Source organism: Salminus brasiliensis, chromosome 5, assembly GCF_030463535.1.
Source record: "Salminus brasiliensis chromosome 5, fSalBra1.hap2, whole genome shotgun sequence".
Lineage (NCBI taxonomy): Eukaryota > Metazoa > Chordata > Actinopteri > Characiformes > Bryconidae > Salminus > Salminus brasiliensis.
Genome location: NC_132882.1, coordinates 28,509,310 through 28,536,682, shown reverse-complemented (window position 1 = coordinate 28,536,682; position 27,373 = coordinate 28,509,310). Strand labels below are relative to the sequence as shown.

The 27,373-nt window shown below is 38.4% G+C and overlaps 1 protein-coding gene across 1 annotated transcript; it reads left to right on the top strand.

Moving 5' to 3' along the window:
* On the top strand, window positions 1-27,373 carry LOC140555858 (collagen alpha-1(VI) chain-like). The gene is made up of 23 exons (XM_072679177.1): window positions 1-78; window positions 598-642; window positions 749-775; window positions 1,963-2,007; window positions 4,225-4,278; window positions 10,257-10,292; window positions 10,492-10,554; window positions 10,668-10,730; window positions 10,821-10,883; window positions 13,099-13,161; window positions 13,869-13,919; window positions 15,584-15,619; window positions 16,763-16,825; window positions 17,081-17,146; window positions 17,235-17,270; window positions 20,535-20,571; window positions 22,041-22,049; window positions 22,170-22,303; window positions 22,926-23,032; window positions 23,472-23,655; window positions 23,759-23,930; window positions 25,805-25,834; window positions 25,927-27,373. The coding sequence occupies exons 1-23, from the start codon at window positions 1-3 to the stop codon at window positions 26,532-26,534; spliced, it is 2,070 nt and encodes a 689-aa protein (XP_072535278.1). The 3' UTR covers window positions 26,535-27,373.

Genomic DNA, 27,373 nt, shown 5'->3' with positions numbered 1-27,373 from the left:
ATGGATCGCATTAGTGAGCCTTTGGCGCCCATGACTCTGTGGTCGGTTCACCGGCTGTCTTTCCTTGAAGCACTTTTGGTAGGTGCTAACCCCTCTATACCTCACAAGACCTGCCTGATGTTTCGGAGATGCAGTGGCTAGTGACTGGGTCAGGCATATAGCCATCACAATGTAACCTTTGTCAGACTGGCTCAGATTCTTACATTTGTGCATTTGACCTATCAGTGGTTTTACTGTTATGCCTGATCATATGTAATTTTTATGTACATTATAAAGTGGACCATTTTGGCCCATATATTTATTTTTGGCTGCAGTCCTAAAATGTCAGTGAGTCATCAATATCAGCTGATAATATCGTCCAGCTGAAATACTGGTTGGGTTCCACTTAAGAGTAGGACTAGCATTAGCTATAGTGAACCCCTGAATCAGATCCTATGTCTTAGAGTACAGTCAGGGATGTGCTTATAAAGTTACCATACAATCAGTATGAACAGTTCCAAGAGATTAAGGTTGTTCACTACTGGCAGAGCAAACCTGTGCAGAGCTGCCACCACAGCATAACCACACCACTCTTTTTGTTCTTTGTTTTGGTCGCAGGGAGCAGCAGGAGACCCGGGTCCCTCAGGACACAGAGGGGAGAAGGTGGTTCTTACCTTCAGACTATATTTACTCGGATCTGGTTGTGTTTAAGAAGCCTGTAATGAGCTTTGGTGGTGTGTTATGAGCGTTGCCTGTTTTGTGTCTGTAGGGTGATCCTGGTCCCAGTGGGGGAAGAGTGAGTTTTTTTGTTATGCTTCACCTAATAAGTCTGAATGTTACTGTCCTGAAAACAATGTGTTCTATAAATGTTATTTATCATGTTTTATCAATATTTTGAACAGGGGCCAAGGGGTCCACCTGGACAGAAGGTTTGTCGTTTGCGTTTCTCAATATCTGATGTTCATTCATACTCGCATTTGTCCAATTTAATTATAACATCAGATTTTTATATCAGCACAAACACACTCACACTACTGACCCTTTGTCTCTAGGCTATCAGCATATCACAAAAAAATCTGCATGCATTTCTGGCCAATGGACATTTGCTAGAAACTACACCTAGTCACCATCAGATCCTAAAAAATGTAAACACACACACTTATATTATTAATATAATATATATATTCAGGGGTAGAAAATATTCAGGTCATTATATTATTATACCTCAGTGGTATACGTCCATACTATACCCCAGTACTTACCATCAGTACTATACCTTAGTACAATGCTTATATACTAGACCTCAATGCTATCCTTCAGTACAAGACATTAGTTCTTTACTTCAGTACTATACCTCAGTACTACACTTCAGTACTATGCCCCAGTACTATACCTCAGTACAAAGCTTTAATACTAGACCTCAGCACCACTGTAACACCCTCAATATTTCAGTGTATCTATAAGTCTTTCATGTAATAACTCATTTAAATGCTAACTTATCAAATAACTCAACTTATTTTAGTCAAACTTTCTCCTGACTCTTGTTTAATTCATCCTCAAATGTCAGTTATGTCAACAATACACCTTAAGTTAAGACATCAGTGCTGTGTTCGCCTCCTCTATTCATTCACTGCTAACTCCCACCTGCAGGTTACAAATTACCCTCATAATTCAACAGATTACAATCCCAGCCAGCCTGCAGCCCTCAGAGGTCTGCACCTACCCCAGGAACCTCATCATGCAAAAGGGGGAATCTTAGCTTGCAAATAGGAATACATATGGTTTCCTCTCTTTGCAGTTTCCTCCTACATTATCATGTCCTGATGACATGTTCCGCACCCCCTAAAACGGAGTTAGTAGTTAACTAAACTAAGTTGAGTTAATCAATAAGGCTTAATCATTAGAAATCAATACATTTTAAGTAATATAAACTGTAGCTTTTAGAAGTATTAAACTCACCAATTCTTTTTCTTGTTGTTATAGGGGGGAAAAGGAGCTGGAGGAAGAGATGGGAAGGATGGCTTGATGGTTTGTCTTTTTTGTCTTTTCTGGTTAAGCAGACAGCACACAGCAGAGTACTTTGTGCTCTGAAACACAGGAAAACCCTCCAATCGAACAGACATTTGCAAAGTTCCCAGAGCCCAGATGAGGTTAATCAAGACTCCAGTTACTTGCCTCAGGGAACACAACACAATACAACACAAAGACTCCCTGCACATATCTGTGGTACTGGCCTAAAGGTGGGGGTTGATTAAACGCATTTACAGTGAAGCATCAAAGAGCTGGAGGTTGTTGTGGTAAGGGTCTTAACAAGCCTAAATGATGTTTAATGTCATAATGCTTGATGTTTACTGGGTTTTATGGGGAGGAAAACCATATGTGGGGACTCTCTCCCTGAAGTGTTTACCAAGTGCAAGGCCTGCACTGTGTTTATTATAGCACGCCCTATATCCGGAAAGCACCAGCCTGTTTAGAAACAGGCCAGGTGGAGATCTACAGTAGGAATGACGTGAAATGTTTACATATGGCAGAATTGTCAGTGCTTCAGAGAAGTACTGTATATTTTACTGTATACGAAGACTTTCTGCACCATGTTGGAAAGCCATTGCAAGGTGAAAGATGAGGTGAGTGATACATGATGCCACTTATTAGGGAAGCCTACAATTGAAACCATATGAAAATGTAACCAAAAAAAAAGTTCTCTGTTATTCGTTTCCTTCCTGGGCCCCCCACAAGTGACTGGCACACTGCCAGATTTTAAACAAGTGCTCAGCCGTCTGACTCGTGGTTTAGTTTCTAACCTTTCGAGAGAGAGCAGCTGTGGTGTGTTGTCAGCTTCATCAGTCTGGCCCAATTAGTTGGGACCTTGACCGATGGTCTGTGAGCGCAGCCTAACAAAAGTCATAGGGTTGACTGACTGAGGGGATCAGTATGAGTGGTGGTGGCTAGAGTGGCCTAAACCCACAGTCAAGTAAATGTATTGTTACTTTGGTAAAACAATGATCCCAGTAAATGTAACTTTACAAAAATTCTAAACAACCACTTAAAACTTTGTGTAAAATCCTCTTATATCACTTATCCACGTCAGTCCACAGGCTTTTTTTCACAGACTTGATTCCTTTAGCGCACATGTACAGCTGTTTCACCTTGTACTCCTTTAAAGATGCCTTATGCGAAAATGGGCATTTCTTGCTTATAGAACTCACAGAACTGCAGTGGATTTTTTCCTCTCAGAAGATGTGATCAATCACACTGCCACGAACACTGTTGAAGGAGTATGGCCACCCTCAATTATAAGGCATTTCTGCTTCTTATGTCCCTGCTGCCACCAGTGGGAACATCAAATCGGAAGGTTGCTACAGTAACAGTGAGGACATTTTCATCATCAGTTGAGGCGGTCACAATAATCATACAATAATCATAATCACATCATTTAAAAAGATATATATATATATATATATATGTGTGTGTGTGTGTGTGTGCTTACAGTAATATTAAAAGGTTGGCTGCTGTTCATTTATAATTTGTGTAATTGCACAAGCATGTATAGGATTCCCCCCTCAAAATACTGAAAGATAATGAATATAAGGATTAAAGTGCTTTATTAAGCTGGACCACTCAGGGTCTTGACCTGCGACTCTAAAAATCAGCTACGGGTTGTGTGCAGAGACTCCTAAAGCTTAATCTCCACAATGAAACTCTCGGTTCTCATTTCACCACTAACCTGCAGTTTACTCTGCTCAAACCACACCATACTCCCTACATACAGTGCACTACTTATATTAATAACATATAAACAACAGCATTTTTTATAGGGAGTCTAGATGATTTTTGAATGTACGTGCCTTTCAATCAGACAGGTCTTGGGTGAAGGTGCTGCAATTTCACAACCTACTAAGTGCACTACACTGGGGACATCAGGGTCTCACAGAGTAAACACTGCATGCTGCTTTTTGGAAGAGTGAAAGAAAAACAAAGGCTTCACTAGTAAATGTAAATAATCCACGCAAAGAAACTGTTACTTTATCATTGATCATTTATGAATATATAATTGATTATGACTCAATGTGCCTATGTATGTTTGCCTGGAGGTTCTAGACAATCCATTAAAATCCATCCATAAAATTGCAGCCACCCTCTGGTGTTGGTAGGCTTGTATGTTGCTTAACACTTGACTTTATGCTACAGCCTACAAACCACAGTGTCCAATGATTGTCTATCTACTTTGCTTTATTCTCTGTGTAGGGGGAGCCAGGGATGGCTGGCTTGACCGGGTGTAAAGGAGATGATGGAGATAATGTAAGTAAAGCAATAATCATCATTAACAACACCATCATCATCATCATCGTTATCATTGTTATCATTGTTATCATCATAATCCAACAATCCAATATGATATGCTACTTATATCAGCCACAGAGTTCTTATCTCAAAGACTTATTACAATTGTTATTACATAATTCCCATTTGTCTTTGTTTGAGTTTTTTGTAATGTCCTCCCTGTTACACTGACTTCCTCTGCAACTCCCAGTTTCTATTATTAAACTCTGAGATTGTTCAATAAATAAGCCTCTGAAGTTCAGCAAAAGTAGTACAGGAATCTGTGATGTTCATGCTGTGTACAAATTCTTCAGATCTAGCATTTCCCTTATCTTTCACAGATTTGCCAGTGTTAAATCAACACCACAGGTTAAATTGAACACTTGCATTGTTAATTTCACACTCTCATTGTTGACTTTACACTTGAATTGCTGATTGTCCATTGCTGATTAACTTCACATTCTCATAGTTGATTTCACACTCACACTCTGTTTATTAATTTAATACTTGCATTATTGATTTCACACTCTCCTTCTTGATTTAATACTCACATGATTAATTTAATGCTCACATTATTGATTTAATACTCATATTATTAATTTAATACTCACATGATTAATTTAATGCTCACATTATTGATTTAATACTCATATTATTAATTTAATACTCACATGATTTATTTAATGCTCACATTTTTATTTAATGCTCACATTATTAATGTAATACTCACATTATTTATTTAATGCTCACATTATTAATTTAATACTCACATTATTAATTTAGTGCTCACATTATTTATTTAATACTCGCATTATTTATTTAATACTCACATTATTGATTTAATGCTCACATTATTAATTTAATACATTATTAATTGAATGCTCATATTATTAATTTAATACTCACGTTATTAATTTAATACTCACATTATTGATTTAATGCTCACATTATTAATTAAATACTCACATTATTAATTTTATGCTGACATTATTAATTTAATACTAACATTATTGATTTCACACATGCACACATTGCATTGTGGAAAGTCCTACAATTCCTGGTTATCAGTGATTGAACAGCACCTGCTTACTCTACAATACAGGTTTGTTTTCAATTAAGTTTAGCTTTACTTCAATCATAGCTTTAGTTCACACTCTGGTCACAGTGCATGCATGGTGAAGTTAGACATCATATACTGTACATATCATTGTGTCCTCATTCACCGCTGTGTGTGTGTGTGTGTGTGTGACAACCAGAGCCATCTATATTGACATTTTTAGGCTGCAGATCATTTCCAGTTTCTCAACTGACTGATTCTCCAACTTCCAGATAACCCTGTCCCTGCCCTCCCCCTCCAACAAAATGTGCTTTCAATTAAAGCACCATTCTTACTGCTTTGAGTAATCTGTCCCTACTACATCTACACTGTGCCTTGCTGGACTTTCTCTTTTGAAGCACCACTGAGCTCTTGTAGAAGATTTTCACTCCAACTTCAATAAAGGCTTGTTTCAGCATGCGAGCAGTATAACAGCAAGGTTCAGTTCCTTTTACTTATAATATAAGCACAACCAACTTTAAAAGGTTCATGCAAACTATTGGCTTATTATTGGACTGAACAGTATAATCGCTGCAATAAGCCTTAGAATGTAATTAGGGTGCCTTTGGAAGACTGAGATTTCAAAGACTCAGGGATACTTACTGTGCAAAAGTGAACATTGTCATATTGAATTATTATTTTATTGAGTTATTTAGTTGTGTGACTTGAAGGAAAACATGCTTTTTTAACTTCGTCTTGCAGAAGGTATTTTGGTATATTTTTTGTATTACACATTCTGCATTAGGAAAGAATAATTAATTAAATGATTTTTGTTTGGTTATATGTACCTTAAGTCTTTTTGTCCTTATTTTTTGTGAGGGAACATAGCAGTTTTAAGTGTTGACCTTACTCTGGTGTCAAGTTTACAGTATGTTTTAACTGATAAAATAGCAAATATTAAGTATGTGACTTTGTATGGGACAGAACAGATGGCTCAGAATGAAACATGCTCTTTTCTTTTTATTATATTAATAAATAAATAAATTATATTCCTTTTAAAACAAATTAACCTGGACTTGTTTTGTGCATAAGGTGAAATGTATCGGGTGTTTTCAGCATTAATAGAGTTTACCTTCGCATTCTAATACTTTTACACCAACCTTAGCTCTTCTTTACACAATTTTAATGTGACAGGGGCAACCTGGAGCTCCTGGACAAAGAGGAGACCCAGGCTCTTATGGACTGCTGGGAATAAAGGTGAACTTCATCAACACATATTTCTAAAATAAAACAGCCTTCTCTGGGATCTGAGACTTTTGTAAAATGTAAACATTTTGTCTTCTTTGTCTCGAGGGGGAAAGTGGACCTCCAGGGGAACCAGGTCTGCCAGGACTATCTGGGCCCAGTGGAGAAAAGGTATTATCAGCTTATCAGTAAACATTCTCCTGAGTCTTTCTTTGGTAGAGCAAACAAATGCCCTAAAAGGTGACTGTGGACTAGCCATTATCACTGCTGGAAATGCCCTTGGTTTTAAGAAGCTGTAAATGTCCATAAATCCATTTCATTTGAAGCTGATAATGAGATGTTATCAACTTGATTTAAACAAGCCTCATTTGTTAAAGGGGGAGTCTGGAAGAACAGGAGCAGTGGGGAACACAGGAGACAGAGGGGATGAGGTTAGTTTCACATATCAAACACAGACACATTATGGCTACAGCTACATTCAGTCTTACAGACTTAAGACCATAAATGTCTTTACCAGTTGGCTGTTTTGAACATGGGGAAAATTGTCTTATTAGACTGTAAAACTAAATCTGTATCTGTATCTGCTTCTGTATTAGTGTTGCATCTGTATCAGTGTCCTGCCTATCAGCTCTCAAAAATGTGCCATATGGGGTTGATAAAGAGCATTCAAAGGCAGGGCTTAGCTGAAGGGCTTAGCTACAGCACTGACATGGCAGATCAGAGGCTTTTCTGCTTTGTATATCACCGTCCACTGCTGTGTAATATAGAGCAAAATGCTCTCTATTTCATCAGTAGATCAACATTCGGAAGGTCGCTGCCCACTGCTATGTAATATAGGGAAAAAGCCTCTCTATTTTATTATTAGAACTAAAGTGTCAACCACTAGGGGGCGCTCTAGTCGAGTTTGGAACAGCAAAAGTGTTCATTTATTGGTCTAAAATGGCTTTTGTTGGACAAATCGCTTGTTTTAACCAGTATATTTCTAAAAAAATTTGTAGATCAAAAAATATGTATATTTTAAAAAGTTTAAGCCATGACTGTATGCTACTGAAAAGCATGCCAGTTGTAAACTGTAAAAACCTGGTAATCTATCTATCTATCTATCTATCTATCTATCTATCTATCTAAAGGAGTGTTTATTACAGTATGAAACTAGTATTCTTTATTATAGCATATAACTAAAGAAGTCTATCAGAGTGTAAATCTTAAGAAGTTTTTATTAGAGTATAAATCTAAAGATGTTTTTATTTGCATGCAAAACTAAAAGTTTTTTTGGGATTATAAAACCAATTAGGTCTTTATCTTTATTATTTTTTTCTTTGTTACTGGGCAAAACTAAAGAAGCAAATTTGGACTGCAAACATATCTTTAAATTTGTATCTTTAAAAATTGACTGCATTTTTAATACAGTGAAATTGATCATTTTTCATCATACACTTTATCAGATATTTCAGTCCACCTCCAATAAATGAACAAACGACAATAGCACATTTATCCAAGTTTAAGTTAAAAAACTTATCTGTATCTAAATGTATTCAGAAATGATCCCGGCTGATTTGCTTTCTTACACTCCGCTACAAAATCACAGTTAATAACATTAACGATGGATGCCTTGGATCAGATGTTTCTCTGCATGATTAGATTCACTGGAGGACACACAATCAACATGGTGCATGTATTGTAATGTTTGAAGATGATTAAGTCAGATGTGATTGTTTAAGGCTTCATTGGCACTTGGTTACTGAAATAAATGAGTCTCAACAGGACTCAAGTTTAATGTCTTGGTACAGAATCTTGTGCTAAAGCTACGACAAATGTCAAATTAAATGCTCTATTAGATCCATTGAATTTAAAGTATAATAATTCAGCCGCCAAGCTGTAAAAAAAATGCTATAAATAATGATTGTGATTGTGTGTGCATTATTTAACCCACATATATACAAAAATGAAATTTAGTGTGGTCGTAAAACCCATTCTGGTTCGTCTAAAGTGTGTCATAGTTTGACAAAATATTTAAGAAGAAACATTTAAACATTTGAAAATAGAAAACAGAAACATAACAATCCCAGAAAAATTGATTTATGTCTATGTAAAACTCAGAGAACATAAGGACCACTGCTATGGACTTTAATGGGTTAACTTTGGGAGGACAGGACCTCTAGTGTACACCATAGGTAATACAGCCATTTAAAAAAAATAAAGAGGGGTATAATTCAGTCTTATTCCTTCTTTCTTTTACTGTAAGTAACATTGGCAGAAGAAGAGCCAGCAGATATCCTGTGGAGTCCTGCTAATGCAGTGTCTAGCTGTCTGGACCATGCAGTCAAATGCTTAGATTTGTTTTTGTAATAATTCAGTATAATGGGTCATTCAATCCAAGTAGGACTGGGTTTCAGTGGAATTGTACTAAGTGGAGTTAGCTTTTTAATTTCCTTTTCCGTTGATGGAATTTTCAGGACTCAAAATTCCTTTATTCTGTAGTTAACTGAGGAATCCCTACGGATATTTCCTCAACCCTTTTTCCCTGATGATTATAAGCAGTATCAGGTTCCTCTTGTATTTAAACAGCCCTTGCCATAGCAGAGCATTGTGTCATGGCTACATGATCTTTTCATGAGTGGGCTATTCAGGAAGTGGGTGGATAACATGCTTTCGTATAAGTACGGCTTAAGGGTCCCTTTTTTCCAACTTTGAAGGGCTCAACTGAACTGCTGATGAAAAGAAGACCCAAAGAGCGTGATTGCACACATCTGCTCTAGCAATTGTGTCAGTTATACACTGATCAGCTATTACAATAAAACATTGAAGTGAAGTAAGGAGTAAGGTGAAGTGGGATGAAGGCAATAGCATTGATTGTTTTGTTAAAATGACATCAGTCAAGGGGTGGGATATATTAGGGCAGGTCCAAATATCCAAAACGGTAGATCTTGTGGAGTGGTCCTGGTATATAGTGGTCAGCAGCAACCAAAAGTTGTCCAAGAAAGGATAACTGCTAAATCGGCATTGTCATGGGTGATGGCTAGCCTGTTTGATCAGAGCCCACAGCAGAGCAACTGTAGCACAAACTTCTAAAAAGGATACTGCTGGCTATATGGCTGTTTCTCAATAGGTCAGAGCTATTTTGGTGAGATGGGGTGGGGGGGGGGCTACATTTTACTAGGTTGGTGGTTCTAATATGACTGATATGATATATATATATATATATATATATATATATATATATATATATATATATATATATATATATATATATAATCATTCTAATCATCTAATATTTGACTACTGCTTGGTGTAACCAAAGGCTATTTCTTCAAGTTTGCTCTGAATATTCAACTTTTTTTCACTGAATTCAAAGGGGCCAGAAAGGGGGCTTGCATAAGCATGATGAACGCTGCAGAGTATGTTTGTTATGTTAAGGCCTTTGGAATGTGGTTAAAATGATTGCAGTGAACTGTTCCCTGTGAGTCTGTATTGCTTTTATCATAGCTGCACAGCATGTAATCCATGAGTGCATCCAAAAAACACTAACATGCTGGATGTGCTGTGCCCGGTAATTCATAAGGAACTTCTGCCGTGGTAAAGGGAGGTAATGAGCAGAAATTGTAGGATCACGTTCTACCCGTTCCTGTAGCGGCATGATGTCATTATCCAAAAGTGCTTTTCTTTTTCTCTGTAGGGGGATTTTGGCAGAACAGGACTTCCTGGCACACCGGTATGTATTTTTAGATATTAGCTTGGGGGTTCTATCTGTTTACAGTGTTGAAAAAATAAAACTGATGCCCATCAAAGCATATCTACTGCAATAAATTCTTTCACTGCACAGAAACTGTTAGGCTTCATCTGTTTGAAGGGTGGTGTGAAGAATAAAATGGGCGTCTCTGTTTACTCTGGCATCATACTTCGTATTTCAGGGTGTGAGAGGAGAGAGAGGGCTCAGGGGACCTCCAGGCCTGCGTGGTGTCCAGGGGGAGAAGGTAAAGTAACATTGTGGACTGAGCTCCCTATATGGTAGTGTTTTATTCAGCACAGGGATGTTTAATGCTCCTGCATTGTATCTCCTCCCCCGCACACCCCTGTTCCTTCACAGGGGGATGCAGGCCCTTTTGGGGCTGAAGGACATGAGGGGCTGGCTGGAGACATAGGCTCAGTGGTGAGTCCCCTCCAGTGTAGTTTTTAGATCCGTTGACACATTGTGATTTTCAGTCCCACAATCACGCTCATGCTTCTGGTTTCTTGGCAGGGTCTTGGTGGAGTCTCAGGGCTTAAAGGACATAAAGGAGAGCCAGGCCAAAGTGGACTTGAGGTACATATCATTACACACGTGCTAACAAGTAGCACTGAGAATTGTTTTACATTTTTTTAAACGTCTCACACAATAAGCACAAAACACTAATTGTGCCCAATTCTTATTTGTACCCCAAATACATTCAGTTAACATATTTTTTTTACAGTTCTTTTATTTATTTTATACCTTCAGCCTTCAAAACTATGTTCCTACAGTATTTACACATTTCAGAATTACACTATATTGCTGCTGTCCAATGACAAACATCTATCTCCATTTTTGTTAGTTTTTTCCATGGTTTGAGCTCTGTAGCTGTTCTGTACACTGTGCAAATAATTCTGGATGATGGACCAATAGAAATGCTCAAAATGACTTGGAATAAACTCTTCTTAAGTCACAATTTGGTGATACATGTTTTTCATTGGATAGAGACACTATAGTATTATACACTACATTATCTGCACACACTAATTATTATATGTATTAAACACTACATTATCTGCACACACTAATTCTTTTTTTATTATATCTATTAATTATCTGTATTTTTATTTAAATTGCATAAATGGATTGTAATTTACAAAAAGACACACTGGCACACTACCAATCACAGCTAATTCCCATATTTTGTAATTATAATGAGTTTCTTGAGAGAACGTATAAACATAATATAGATCAAATAATTCTGGATTATAATAATACTGTAAAAGGACAAGACAGCAATTGCCTTCATAAAATAATTATTGATTAATGGAATAATGAATTTAACTCAGTTTACAATGATGGCTTCAAAGGCTTAAAACGTAAACCTTTTGTTTTGGTGTGTAGCAAAAGTAAACATTTGCAGTAGGAAACATTCACTCTGAATGCTTTGAACGAATATAATATAACGAGATTTGCTTATTGTTTTGTTGCTCTGCTAGTTAATGCCATATTTATTCATTGCCCTGTGTGTTAATTGTCCTGTGTATACACTATTGTGTTGTCTTTCTGTGGCTTTTCAGTCCTGTTTTGCATCATAGGCCTGATGTCAAGTCTAGTCAAGAGGCTTGTATTGTCATTCCATTTGAGTATAAGTACACAGTGGAGCAAAATTACGCTCCTTCAGGATCACGGTGCAAAATGGACAAGTATAGAATACAATACAGTACAGATACATAAAGTGCAGCATAAATGTGCAAACATGGAATCAGAACAATACAATAAATATGAGAAATACAACAGATATTAGACACAGTAAACAGACAGGACAGTGCAATGCCCACACAGCGCTCAGTACTGAATGTGTGCAGAGGTATGTAACATGCTATGACATATAGCTGTTCTCAGACAGTTTATACATACGCTTATACATACACAGCAGTTACTAAGGTAGAGGAGAACAGTTCTTATGTAAAACAGTTTTTTTAGCAGATGGTGTCCTGATAGGTGTGTAAGTAGGTATACCAGTTATATTGATGACATACCAGTTATATTGAGGAAAGAAAATAAACTAATTGACTTGAATAGTGTGTTTTTCTAGTGTTTTCAAAGGTCAATTAAATAACTGAAACCCTCACTGCTATCACCTTGTAGCATCCCTCTTTATTAGCATGGTATTAAAGGTTCTGACTATGCTGACAGAGCATAGTTGCTATTAGGTTGCATTCTCATACCGCAAGCCCTTTTTACATAGAGTTTTAGGTGGAAAGACGCACTGACTCATGTAAATACTAAACCAAACACTGTATTAAGTGTGTGTGACCAGGCCTCCTCCTCTCCTTGACTGGTATTCTGCAAAAATGCACCTACAAGTATGGGTAAATGTCCCCCCTCAGTCCATTTTTTGAGATGTTTTCACTTTCAAGGAGTGAAAAGGTAACAGTAATCACTCCTTAAAAGTGCTGGTCTTAGCTGCAGTCTTTGTGAGAGTGTGGATCAGAGACAAGCCAGGATGCCTGGGGTAAGAATTCTGCCACAGTGCCAAAAAGTCAGACCACATGGCCTTAGCACAAGCTTAATAACATGATTAGTAAATGTGTGATAGTTCCATTCAGCTTTCAAACCTGTATCAGTTCAGTTTAGTTTAAGGATCAACCCATTCGTTTGTATACATTTATTGAACTCTGAAAACCACAACACTGCGTTCAGATAGCTGTGGTAGCACGGTAAGCCTGTTAGAAGAGCTATTGTTGGAAGTGCTTTTTGCATGTACTGTATTGGTTTCACTGTGCAGTGAACTTTCCAATTTCAGGGTGTTAAGGGCTCACAAGGACCTCAAGGATCTCCTGGAGAGCCTGGAGCACCTGGCGTGAGAGTAAGTATTTTCATCTTAGAAGCAATGTGTGTGTTGTCAGAAACCAGCATTGGATCCTGGAACAGATTTTCTTTACATATCATACTTACTTTGCCTTTTCTGAGAATGTCACATTATGTCAAGTTAATATGATAGACTGAGAGATGGAGCTGTAGAGTTTAAGCACAAAAATTAGGTATCAAATTATTATAATGTGAGAACATAAACTAGCTAGGGAAGAATTCACTAATGCACTTGGATTATCCTACATTTTTACTTTTTTTGTCCTTTAACCCCTTAAAAAGACTTTGGACCAGAATATGTTATTACAAACTTCTGTTACAAAAGAATAGCCCACCAGTTTTTGCAGACGTCCCTGTAGTTTCTGAAAGACTTGGCATGTTAAGGGGTAAAGGACTACTTATAAAAACATTTTGGTGTATTTTCATATAACAAATCAAACCAAATATGGTATAGATAGAATGGTATGGTATATAATAAGATACTGTACAGTATGGACTAGGGAAGTGAATGGTATGTTTAGAGTTTTTATCAACATTGATATAGTACACCTCTTATAAAAGCTACTTTTGGTGACCTAGTGGTTAATCTATAGCATCACGTAAGTTATTGAGTACAATAATTGGTCAAATGGACCAAAAGTCAAATGAATGATTCGTCCTTGTTTCTTTTAATAGCAATTAAAAACTACCTTCTCCAATCTTTAGGGTGAAGACGGATCTAAAGGTTTAGGAGAACCTGGTTATTCTGGGTTTCAGGTATGCAAATTTTTATTCAAACAATTAAAGCACATTGCTATTTCTCTGACAGTTTCTGTAAACTGTCCTTTTTGTAAAAATTTTACTTTATAATAAACTGCATTACTTTATGCCAATGATTTAGCATTCAAATCAGGCAATAAGACACATTTGGTTGATGTGCATCCTATTTAGGTATCCAAAGCCAATGAAAACTAATGCTATTTCCAGTAACAACTCAGTCCAAGTGAAAGTGTGGTTCTGTTAAGACTCGTGGGAGAAACAGTAGATGTTTTTGTTCCTTAAAAAGGGGAAAGAAAGTCATCAAGCGAAGTTCTAAAGAAATTCCTACTGAGGATTATGAAACACACATGTTCTCTTTGGAAAATATTAAAAGTCATCTGCATTTGAATCCATTCTTGTGTGGAGCACAATGAAGGAAGCTTAACCGCAAATAAATGCTAAAATCTAAATAAATATGTTTTAGTTGATATGGATGCATGCCTGATAAATCTATCTGTAAAGTGGTCCAGCTTTGGTGCCTAGTGTCACAAAGCTATTTTAGCATTTTTGTACTTCACTTTTTACAGGATATAAAATCAAACAATATGGAACTTGTTTTTTTAGTGTTGTTGAAGCTTAAATATATTGGGACCTTTTTAACAGCATTAATCAATTTTCATAATTGGACAGTTCAAACTATCCTTAGCAGAACACGCAGGAGCAGTTGATGGTGGTACTCATGACATACGCTGTATGCTGCAGTGGTAGAATCTGTGACTGCAGTTACCTTATTTACATACAGATGTTGATGTTATGTTAATGGTTGTCATAAGAAAGTTGTTTTCAGCTATTCTCATACCATGCGTTTGCTAATGACCAGAGTCCATTAGGTCTGAAGGATCATTTAGAAGCTTGTTGTTGACAGCAATATAAGTAATGTTAGAACTGTGTAAAGGTGCCCTTGGCAAGCTACGGTGCATAGTGCTCAAGAGGGAACAATGGATAAATCAGCAAGCCTGAACAAACAACAGGAAAACTCCAGTTTGCTGTGGCTTTTGGTCCTTTGTGGCCTGCTGATTTATCCACAGCTACGCTCTGGCTCACGGAAATGTGTCCAGCCCAGTTCCCCTTCGAGAGCCTCGAATGTTAAAAGAACCCACAAGCTGTGTTGTGTAAATGAGAACATGGTATTGCCATGGTATTGGTATTTGGTATTGTCGCTGTCACTCAAAAACCTTGAGCCTCCAAAACATACATTTTACAGGCTTTCAATAACTTTACAACTTGCAATGAAAATTTGTGTAAAATGAGTTTATTCCATTTCTATTGGTTCATTTGTCATGGAGTTTTGGCAGAATGTAAAATATGCCAAAAAGTAAATAAACTGAAAAAGAAAAACGAGAAAGGTTTTGTGGGACAGTGCCAAAATATATTATGAATATAGTAATTCATTGGAAAATGTGGTCAGTTTTGCTCTTACTGGACATTAGTGAAGAACTGTGGAAACTGCCCTAGATTTCTTCTGTTGTGACATTCTTCCCTTCATATCTGAAGATTTCCCACACATTTTGAAACTCACTGATCCTTCACCACTTTTCTTTAGTAAACAGTTTAGACACTACAGAACAAAATGAAATAATTTCAATATGCTTGGAAACAATTATATTGTGTTTTCCCAACAGGGATATCCAGGTTTAAGAGGCCCACCTGGAGTGAAGGTATCTGCTTTATTACATGTACTGAGTGTCTCTTAGCTACGTCAGGGTGGCTCTAGCTCACCCCTGATCCCTTATGTTTTTTAATGAGGGAGATGAAGAAATCCTGTTGTTACAGCAGTACCCAAGAACTTTATCTGGAAATCTGCACCATATCCTGTCTGTATTTTGTGAACGAGTCTGAATAAAGGATTAGTTTGACAGGAGGGAGAATTGGGGGATTTATACTGTGCCAGAACTTGGAGGTCATGGAATAGTCATAAATTTTTTTTTAGATAGAAAATGCTGTTTCTGACCATTAATGATTGTTGCAGCTAATCTTACAAGTCACTGTAGATTTAGACAAAATTACATTACATTATATATACTATAATATGTATATACTTGTAAAATGCATATATTACAGGCATACAGTAAAAAATAGAAAATAGATAAATGCTGTATAAGCCAGTTACTTCAACAGTAAGTATATGTGTACCCAGAATATCTCTAATCTGTATATAATTGCAATTATTACATGAACATAAATCCAGTAGTCAGAAGTCAGAATGTGTTGTTTTTAGTAAAGTTGGTCAAAAAAACACTGGATTGGTTGCTGACCACTCTGTGAACTCGAGACACTGTATGGATGTGTTAATTTCCACAGCTTGCCAACTTGCTGGTCACTTTAATGAAAAACTGAGTAGAAAAACTAGGTGTTGGATGGAAACTGTAAATACTGGCCTTTTGCAGGAAAGCTTTGGAGATGGTTATGCTTCCACCCTCATACACACAATTTGTTTTCCTGATTTGTTGCACTTTGAAAGGTTTGTGGGACGTTACAGGATGTTCACTCTGGTACATATTGCCAAAGCATGCAATAAAACATGGCTAATAAATCAAGTATATTTGACGAAGTAGGCCTAACATCTCCCACAGAGGCTAAGATAAGGCATAGAAACATTTTGGTGCCTGTGTATTGTGGATACATAGTGTTCTACCATGCCTGCATGGTAAGTCAGTCTGTATAGTAATGTACACAGGTGATTACTCTCCTATGACATGTTTATCTTATTTGATTATTAGAAACAAAGACTTCTATGGTCTGTGCACTGTCAGCTTTCATGTCTAGTGTTAATAGAAGGCTTTTTCTCCTATGTGTATCAGGGCATCAGAGGACTGCCTGGCTTGAAAGGTGAAAGTGGACTGTCCGGTGACCCTGGTAATGATGTAAGGCAACCTTTCTCCATATTGAAGTTTTGGTATTTGAAAGAATTTGTGTAAACGTTTTTTTAAGAAATGTAGAAAGAATATAATTTCTATTATAGTCATGAGTGTCTTGTTGTTTCTTCACACCATCTGATTAAATACACCAATTCTGAAGAGAAGAACACTGGAACATGGAGTTAAAATCAGGATTCCACCCACAAGACAAATATGTATTGCAGGGTCTCTGATATCACACTATTCTTCCATTCTCTCCAGAATGATCAACCCGGTAGTGTTGGCCTCACTGGCCCCAAGGGATACCCTGGACTACCAGGAGAAACTGTGAGTCTCACTGGGTTTTATCATTTGTCTATCAATCAATCTATCTATCTATCTATCTAGCTCAATTACAGTATTCTATATATTGCAGGGATTTCCAGGACCACATGGCTTGGCAGAGCCAAATGTGAGTACAGCTTTGCAGGACATATGTTTTGTTTCCCAGGAGTTCCTGTCTAACTGTTATATTAAACAGACCCACTCTAGTTTAGATGAACATATCAGCATAACAGCTTACATTAGATTGTTTCACTGTTTATATAATGTATATATATTGCTCACTTTAACCCATGATTCTATATTTGAGGCAAAATGTTAAGGATTTTGAAGGAGCAGGGAGCAATGTGTGTAGGATGTAAAATTGAAATGTGCAGAACTGTGCAAAAGTCAGATATTCATAATTGAATTTGCTTGCTTCTTTGCTTGGGTTCACCCTTACTTGCAAGGTAGGCTGTTTTTTGAATATATTTTTCACTAGATCCTGTTAATACTCATGTCTTTTGGTTAGCCTAGAAGCTTGGAGCTCCATTAGTTGATTTAGGTGTTGATTCAGGGGTGGTTTCAATTTAGCTGAAATGTGAATTGCAGGGGTAGGGCTTACAGCCTGCAATTCTAGATTCTTCACCATGATCCTGCCATCTTCTTCTAGAACTCACTGGTCACTCCATTTGCAGAAGCATAAAGCCTTGGTGTAGTTGTGGATGACCAGTTATTGACCTTCGCACATGTTGCAAACCTGGCTTGCAGATTTCTCTTTTAAAGCATAGAGATAATTTGACCTTTCCTCTCTAGACAGGCCACTCAGGTGCTTGTTCATTTCAAGACTTAACTAATGCAACTCCTGGTTGCAATTGATCCACAATGCAGCAGCACGGGCTGCCTTTAATGTTCCCAAATTCAGCCTCTGCTGCATTATCTTTATTGGCTTCCTGTAGCTGCTTCCCGCATCAGATTCAAACCCCTGATGCTGGCCTACAAAGCAAAGAATAGACCAGCCCCTCCGTACTTGTTGGCAGTGGTCACAAGCATCCAGACTTTTTTTCTGTCCTGGCACCAAAGTGGTGGAACGAACTTCCCCTGGGTGTTCGAACGGCAGACTAAAGACCCACCGAGAGTACTTGGGCGAAGTGTAGTGTTGAGTATTGTGGTCTCCATTCTGACTTTTGTATTTAGTAGTATCTAAGCTTAGAGGTATCTTTTGGAATGTAGCCTATACAAACTAGCTAAAGATATTTTTCATGTTGAAGAAAGTGTTGAGACATTGTGAGCTAGTTTAAAAAACAAAGCTTGCTTCCAAATTTCTCCTGGATGCTTCCAGCCATTGTGTGGATGTGCTCAACTCCATCACCAGCTTATTGTACTTCAATAACATCAATAAGCACTGATTTACCAAACCAGGTGTTGGATATTAACTATAAATGATGAGTTAGACTCTTACGAGGAGAGCTTTGCAAATGTTCCAATGAACATGATGATGTAAAACCACTACATTTATTATAGTATTAATGTTATTTGTATTTATCTTTTCTAATATTAATGTTTTTCTGGGGAAATAAATACTTACTGTACAGATGAGAAGCAGATAAGGAGGAATTCTAGTTTTCACTGGTGCCTAAAACTTTTGCACAATACTGTCAGATCCTCGTTTTAGCCCACAGGCCCATATAAGGACTTCCGCCTTGTTTCCTGTTCATTTGTGTTGTATTTATGTTCATGTGTTGCACCTGGGACTGGGAGCATTTAAGGAGCTGGCAGACGGCTTCTCACACGAATGAGATCCCAGTCTGGTTCTACAGGTAAGACCCCAGCTCACAAGGCAGTCACGGCGTACTCAGGTTGGGCTTGCCTTGTTATCTAGTCAGGCAGCTGGCTCTCCAGCTACCCCTTTTGTTTTCACAGAGCACGGCTCTGGTTCTCAGTTCTAGTTACCCCTGTATCCCAAGCTAGGCTTGTGGCTTTCGTTTGTCCCTGTCCTTAGTTTACCTCATTGTTGTATCCTACTCCTCCCAGTCCCAGGTTTGTTGTTTTCACCATCTCATGTCACGTTCTGTTTGGTTTTCCATTTTGGCCATTAGTTTGCTGCTCATTTTGTTTCCTTGCTTAGTTCCATCTCTGCGAGTGTTCCTCCCGTCTTGTCTGGCCGTACCCGCCATGACAAATACTGCCAGCGATAAAATCTATTATTGCCGCCATCATGCAAGCACCTTGTCTTGTTGTTTTTGACTTTTTGACATTATTTGAATCTGCCTGTCCTTTACACTGTGCTACCATTTTAGGATGAATGTTAAAAATCTGGCCCTTACATCCTGTCAACAGTCTATTTTCACACCTTCTGACTGCATCATTAAAATAGCAACTGTGCTTGCGAATATATCTATGCTGTAGGGAAATGAGGTGTGTTCAGGTAAATTTCTGGTGTGTTGCTATCGTGACAATCGAAAAAAACACAGGTGCGCCACTGACTGAAAACAACCTAGGCAGACGTCAACAGTCAGACGTTCATTGCTATCTTGGCAGTAAATTGCATGCCCCACATGTACATGCAGCAGTGCACACAACCATAGCACATGGCAGTTGGCAGCTATGCAAACTTTTATATTAACAATAAACAGAAACAAAATAAAACAACATTATTCTAGAGGCGAGACGCTCCACCAACTTCCTTGACTGTGCGCAGTGCACTATTGAAATAGCAATCCACCAAGTCAGACAGCACCTGTCTCCTAAAGGGAATCACAAGTGCCACACTGATTGGTTTATTTCACAATATGCTCAAAACACACCCATGACTAATTAAGAGAGTTAGTGCATGCCTTTTGTGCATTTGGAGCCGCGCAAGGCATGCGTTTCCCATCATTACAATAGCAAAGATACACTGACACGCCCTAAATCAAGCTACGCGGTTTGCCTAAAGAGCGGTAAAATAGGGCCCAGTCTATTAGATTTACCTATATTGTATTATTTACTCACCCTCTAGGTGGCTGTGTATATAGAAAAGCATCCTTTTAAAGCATGTAAATAACTTACTGTGGGAGGCTTGCTAGACAAGGCTGAATTACAGAGGTGCTAGAAGTGCTACAGAGGTTACTCGGGTTGACGTTTGCACAGTACTGTGTACCATATGTGCCTAATGGGAGTAGACAGACCTTAAGTAAGCAAATAATGGGTGTTCTTAAGACATAATGGGACTGATTGCATCCAGAGCAGCTATTTGTTGATGTTCAAATCTTGTCACATTTATCAAGGCACTACAGCAATAAAGGACACAACCAGCCTGTTGGAGTGGGAAGACTGCCTCGCTTTTAATTTTAATAATATTGGTGTATCTGCAAGAAAAGCATGATGTTCTAACATAAGGTGTTATCTAAATCTCTGGTTCTCTGTTTTTTAGGAATGCGAAATTGTGGAAATTCTAAAGAAATTTTGTTGTAAGTATTCTTGACAAATACACTCAGCAAACAGCATCATCCATCCAACTCCTCAGCTTGAGTAGAACGATTCAATAGGCCAGTACATCATGACTTTGCTCCTGTACCCACTTTTCTTTGTAAGAAAACCATTACATGCCTAAATATGGTAAACGCAGTCAGACTGGACATGCTTAGTAGCTGTGTTTATTGCATCTGCTTTTTCAAGCTGCATTCTGCCATTAAATTTAAATTCAAGACTAAAGCATGTGCAGCTTTCTCCAAACTAGTCCTGGTGATTAACCGGTCATGTGCTTGCAAGACTGCAGTGGATAGACCTAAAATGGTGTGTTCTGAGCAAATATTTACGCATACCAGTGAAGAATGTTTTACCGCTGCTCTTCACATACTTTGCTTCCTAAACGAGTTGCAGCCAAAAAGAAATCCTGGAGTTGATCCAAACTCTCCTACAGCTGTCCTGCAACTTACAGCCAATAGGACGGTTTGCTGGAAGGGATAAAGTCCTTGCACCTTTTTACTTTTAATGGCATATAAGAAGAGCCCTCTTTATGCTTTTTATAGAAACCAAAGTGGTTCTTCTATGGCATCACTCAAAGAACTCTTGTAGCACCTAAAGTATAAAGGGTGTTGGAGGTTTGCACTTTACACAAGTATTACTATTTAAGTCACCTACATTGCAATGTGTAACCTGTATAGAATTTCTTATACAACCATTGTCTGAATCATGAACAGAACCATTTAAGCATTCAGATGATTTTTGTGTAAGTTCCCAAGCACATTTGTTTTTTTTTTATAAAAAAAGGTCCCATACATTTTGACCTACCTAACATATCACCATAAAGCAAACATATCCATGCCCCTTTGTTCTTATACCCAGCATTAGTTCCTTTAATATGAGAAACTGAAGAATGCATCGTTCATTTTACTTATTTAACCTTAGTTCTTATACACCCACATCTCAGCTACTGGGCTCCTTCAGCCACAGAGCATCCAGAGAATCACCATATGCTAACATCAATTAGACAATGCTAGCAATACTGTGTCTCACTGGAGATACATTCAGACCCTTTAACTCATTCAAATCCTTTTCTAGAAACCATATTCGCCTCTATTTAGCAGAGTAAAATGCATCAGCATGTGGGATAGGATTGTTTTCTCTCACTATAAAAGTAGCATGGTGCTGTCCGTATTGTTAGATGCACTGTCAGAGATTCAGAACGGAATATAAAACAGCAAATTCATTAATGAAAGGTGACTGAAATGTAGCCTTTTTCATTGCAAAGCTTACCTGGGATAGAAATGTAATAAAAAATATATAAAGTTACTACTTTGTAAGATCATGCCCTTTACATATGAATTTAATGCAACATTTAATCACATGATGCTGTAAGAACTATAGCTATAAGAAATTAGAAAATAAGGAAAAATGCCAGCTGACCCGTTATCCATGTCTTGTGCTCTCATTTCAGCATGCTGTGGTAAGTGTCTTAACCTGCACATTCCCATTCAGCACCATTTCAGAAAGCAATGGATTCTTAAGCGTAATTTGGAGTGGAAGCATTTATGGAAACACTAATGACTGTGTGCCGTTTGTTTAGAGCATGAGTGCAGCCCTGTGAAGCTGCTCTTCATATTGGACAGCTCAGAGAGTGTGGGGCGCTACAACTTTGCCTTGGAGAAAGAGTTCATCATCCATGTCATAAATAAGATCACAAAGTTTGGCAACAACAAGGTATCAGTCCACAGTATCGCTACCAAACTTCAGCTTAAAAATGGCTAAAAATGGCAGCCTTGTTGCGTCCATGATATGGCCTTATAACTAAAGATAAGCCTAAAAGATTTTTTTTAATAATGTTCAAATATATTGGCTCATATTCACCAATATTTTCCTAAGAATTGTCTTAAATTTGTTCTTGAGAAAAGTCCAAACAGTCTAAAAGTGAGAAGTGTTCACAGCTCTGCTTTTATAATGATGGATCCAAATTTCATTATAAATTGAACAAATCCCAAGTATAAAAAGATGCTGAATGTCAGATTCTTCATGAAAACTTGTGGGTTTTCTGTCTAAGACAACTTGGTGAATAAATCCCTTGTGTAGAAACAGGCACCATTTACCTGCTTTTCTTTAATCTGTATAGGCAAGTTGACACTATTTTATAGACACTTAATTTGCCACCTTCTACTGGGGCATTTTATTAGCTTTATCTTCATTGTAGTCACAAAGCTCCACATCTGTAGATCATTCTCATAAATGCCAGGCTTTACAAGACTGACATGCTCATGAACAGCTTGCATGTATTGTGTGTGTGTGTGTGTGTGTGTGTGTGTGTGTGTGTGGCCGTGTGGCCGTGTAGAATGAGCATGGCTCGCGGGTGGGAATAGTCCAGTACAGTCATGAAGGAACCCAAGAGCTAGTGTCTATGGATGACCCCAAGATTACCACCCTCTCTGAGCTTAAAAGGTCAGACTTTGCTCTGCTTTCCTTCAGTGACACATCTGAACTTCTAGCATGTCAGATAAAGCATGAATTAGCATGTGTTGTATGTGCTGTTGTATAGACTCTTCTTTTCTTCAATTCAGGGTTGTCGGACTCCAGGCCTGAGCCAAAGCTTTTTTAGAGTTTTGCATTCCACCTCACAGAACGCAGACATGTGTGAAATCTAGTATCAGACGTAGTTTTTTAGACATAGTTTAATCACATTTGTAATATATTTATAATGTCATGTTTTACATTTTCATAAAATTAGAGCATTAGAATTAGGGAATTAGAATTAGAGACAGGTTAATTTCTGCAAGGCTGTGGTCTTGAGTCGACCAGACGACTACAATTGAACTCCTCAAAGCCTTAGATGTCCATGATGAACTAACGTAACCTGGCCAATGACCATTTATGCACACAGTGCTGTGAAGAACATGCGCTGGATTGCTGGAGGTACTTACACTGGGGAGGCTCTTGACTTTGCCCGAAAGGCGTTTGGAAACTCTCAGCTTTCTCGTAAAGTGGCCATTGTTCTGACTGACGGCAGGTCTGACACACGGGACACTAAACCCCTGTCTTCTCTGTGCACCGTGCCCAATATCAGGGTGAGAGCATTTACTGTTTATGGCTTACATTGTGATGAATACACTGGCAGTCCACCGCTCATACCTTCAAACACAGAGTGCAGCAGTTGTTTGTGTGTGGCAGGTGGTGGGTATTGGTATTGGGGACATCTTCCGCAGACCCCCCTACTTCACCATGCTGCAAGAGATCACATGCATGAACACACCCACTCCTGGCCTGTATTTGAAGATCACAGATCACTCTCAGCTTCTGGAGGAAACCTTTTTCAACAATGTCACCAGCTATGTGTGCCAAGGTATGAACTAATTGTCAGTCCGGATGTCCAGATTTTAAGATCAGGGAATTAATTGGGTGTTAAATAATAAATGTTTTCAGGTTTTATTTGAGTTTTGATTCTAAAGTCAGGATTAGATTTGAAGTTCATCGCTTTATGTTCGGTGAGACTATGACTACTCATGGCCAAGTAAAAAGGCGGCCAAGACCGTATTGACACCAAAATACATCAAGTCCTCTTTGAGGCCAAGGCTAAAATGATGGTTTTGGAAAAGTAATGGTAAAAATTAAGCTTCTCATTCTTCTCTTCACCTCAAATTCATTGTCCAAGACGTGTTTGCTGTCTAAACTTTCCATGTTTTATCATTCTTCATAAAACCTTTTTGGGTAATGACGGCTTTATTACATTAGCTTTCAGTTCCAACTTTAACCATAAAACCTTGAATCAATCCAACCAATGCTCTAAATAAATCAAGTTTATTAAAGCAGGCAGAAACAACTGGTCAGTGCCTTTTGATGACAGTTAAAATCTTATTTTTTGTTTAATTAGGGCTTGGTCAGGGATGCTGTGTCCTCATCCCAGGGAGTTCAGATCCACCTAATATTCACATGTTTGTATAAGACTTAATTACTCAGATAAGTGTTGTTAGATTACAGCTGGAGATAAACTGTGCAAGGTTATAGGTGATAAGGCCCCGGACCGAGCACACCTAGTCTAGGTCAGGGAATAAATTTGGCAGGACCGATTGCTGAAACCAATACAAGTCAGAGTCAAATTTGAGTACAGATAATCTTGAGCCCCAGATAAATATATGTACAAATACTGTCGAGCCCAAAACAAGTCCATGCACAAACATTATTAAGTCCTATACAAGTCCAAGTGCAAACACGATGGAGTCCAAAACAAATCTGAGTTGAAATACTGTTGATTCCAAGACATGTCCAGATACAAAAGCTGTCAAGCCCAAGACAAGTCCAAGTACAAACACTACTGAGTCCAAATATTGTTGATCTAGAAACACGTCTAGATACAATATGCTAAGTACAAACACTATTGAGCTCATGGCAAGCCAAACTCTGTTAAAGAACAACACAAGTCTGAGTACAACCACTATTAAGTCCAAATACTCTTGAGACCAACATTAATCCATATACAAATACATTTATATTACATTTATGTAAAATTTAGCTGACGCTCTTATCCAGAGCGACTTACAAGGTTACTAGTATTACAGAGGTAGGCCAATGTAGTGTTAGGAGTTTTACCCAAGGACTCTTATTGGTGTAGCGCAGCATAGTCACCCAGACTGGGAATCGAACTCCGGTCTCACTGGCAGGTAGTGGTGTTATCTGTTGCGCCACACCAACCCACCACAAATACAAGTCAGAGAACAAATACTGTTATGGCCAAGACACGTATGATTAGAAATATGTAAAAATGGCCTTTATTCTAAAGTGATATAATTTTATTCTATGCAGACTGGTCGGCTCAGACGAATGAAGGGCCTTATTCCTCAAATAGATTTTTTTCACTGCCTGCCATGCCAGCCAAATAGCAACCTTAGGGAAAACATCAAGACTTTTGAGTGTAGGTGTGTGAAATAAATGTCTGAATGTCTAGTGTGTGTGTGTGTGTGTGTTTGTGTGTGGGCATAAGCTCCCCCTTGCATTTAAATTCTTAGTTTTGATCTTTGACAGTGGGTTTCCACAAAAGAGTTAGACAGGCATCAAATGTTCATTTGTAAGGCCTTTTACTCTTGTGACTATGGTACTTACTGAGCAGTACGTTTTAAGGTTAGTGCTGTTCTTATACACCAGAGTTAGTCCCCAACTCTGTAGCAGAATTTCTTACATTCTAATATCATGATTTTTGTGTTGCTTGCTGTGATATTTCAGATAAGAACCATCAACATCAGACCTGCCAAGGTAATTTGAATCATGCTGATTTCACACTCTAATAAAAAGATGGATGCTGGGTGAAGTTTGGAACACTTGCTGAAATTCTGATGTTCCTCCAGCTGACTTCAAAGCTGCCACGGATATTGTGTTTATGCTGGATGGATCGTCTGGTGTGGGCCTGAATAACTTTAAGAAATCCAGAGACTTTGTGGCAAACATGGCTTCAAGGCTCCTCTCATCAAAGGCACGCAGCCTCCTACGTGTGTCTGTAATCCAGTACGGTGCTTCCCAGCAACACAGAGTGGAGGTCCCATTCACCAACAACGTGGACGACGCTGTGACCAGGCTGAATGCTGTGAGCTTTATGGATAGCTCCACTGATCTCCCTGCAGCCCTTGGCTTCCTGTCCAGCGTGGTGCAAAAGGAGTGGCGGCCCAGTGTTTCCCGCAGGGTGGTTGCCTTTACAGACGGCAGAACGGTATCCACATCTAGAGGGAACCTGCCACGAGCTGCAGAGGCTGTGAAGGCTCAGGGAACCGTCATGTTCGCTCTAACTGTGGGTGACACCTTTGATGAGACAGGTGTCTGCCAGCTGGTCTCAGGAAAGGCCGACAGCTTTGACTACAATTTTGTGAACAGCCACATCCACCAGGTGGCGCAGTACAGCGACCTAACGAAATGGTCAGTCATGCAAAGCTTAGCTAAGAAGCTGTCCAGCCTGATTTAGCTGAATACCTCATATTGATCTTTCTACATAATACATTATACAAAATACTGATTGAGTATTTTGTAGGTCCTCCTGAGGCCTTGATGCCTCGCTCTGCTTTGTCACACTATCATAACATTTTCTTAAAATGATCTAAATGACCTGCGTCCCACTTATTCTTCACTGCTGTCCACTGCTGTTTTCTAGCAGTTTCCCAATACAGTCCTACAAACAAGCTCTCAATGTGTTTAAATCTGGTGTTTGTGTTTTTCATGACATCTCCTGAACTTTCTCACTCCTCAGGCCACCCCATCGCTGCATGCTCAGTTTGTTTGTGTTGTTTGTGGTTATCCATGACAAGAAGAAGGATAGATCCCCTCAAACACATCCATGTGTCTGCTGAACATCAGTGCATGACATTTATGCATCTGAGCAGTGACAATTTCAGGGACAATTTTCCACAGTTGTCAATTCAGTCAAGATTCAGTCAGACGTCTGATAGTTTAGCTATTAATTTACTTCATTGGCTGATTTGGCTCAGGTAATGAATTTTCAACACCTGCTGTTCTGTTCTTTTAACAAATTAAGCCCTTTAAGCATGGGTGTGTAAGTATGGTATAAGCCCCCCTCCAGCTTTTCCCTGATAGGATGCATCCAGATGACTGGCTTTTAACAAACAGTGGGTTTCATTGAAATGGCAAATGAGAGACCAGTTTTACATTTCAATATGTAGTTATGTGGTTTTAGTTCTTCAGTGTTTTGGTGCTGTGTAGAAATTGTTACACTGTTATTTTGTGCATATTGTCACTAGCATATCACACACCAACAATTTTGCTTTATTTGTTTACACCAGTTGAGAA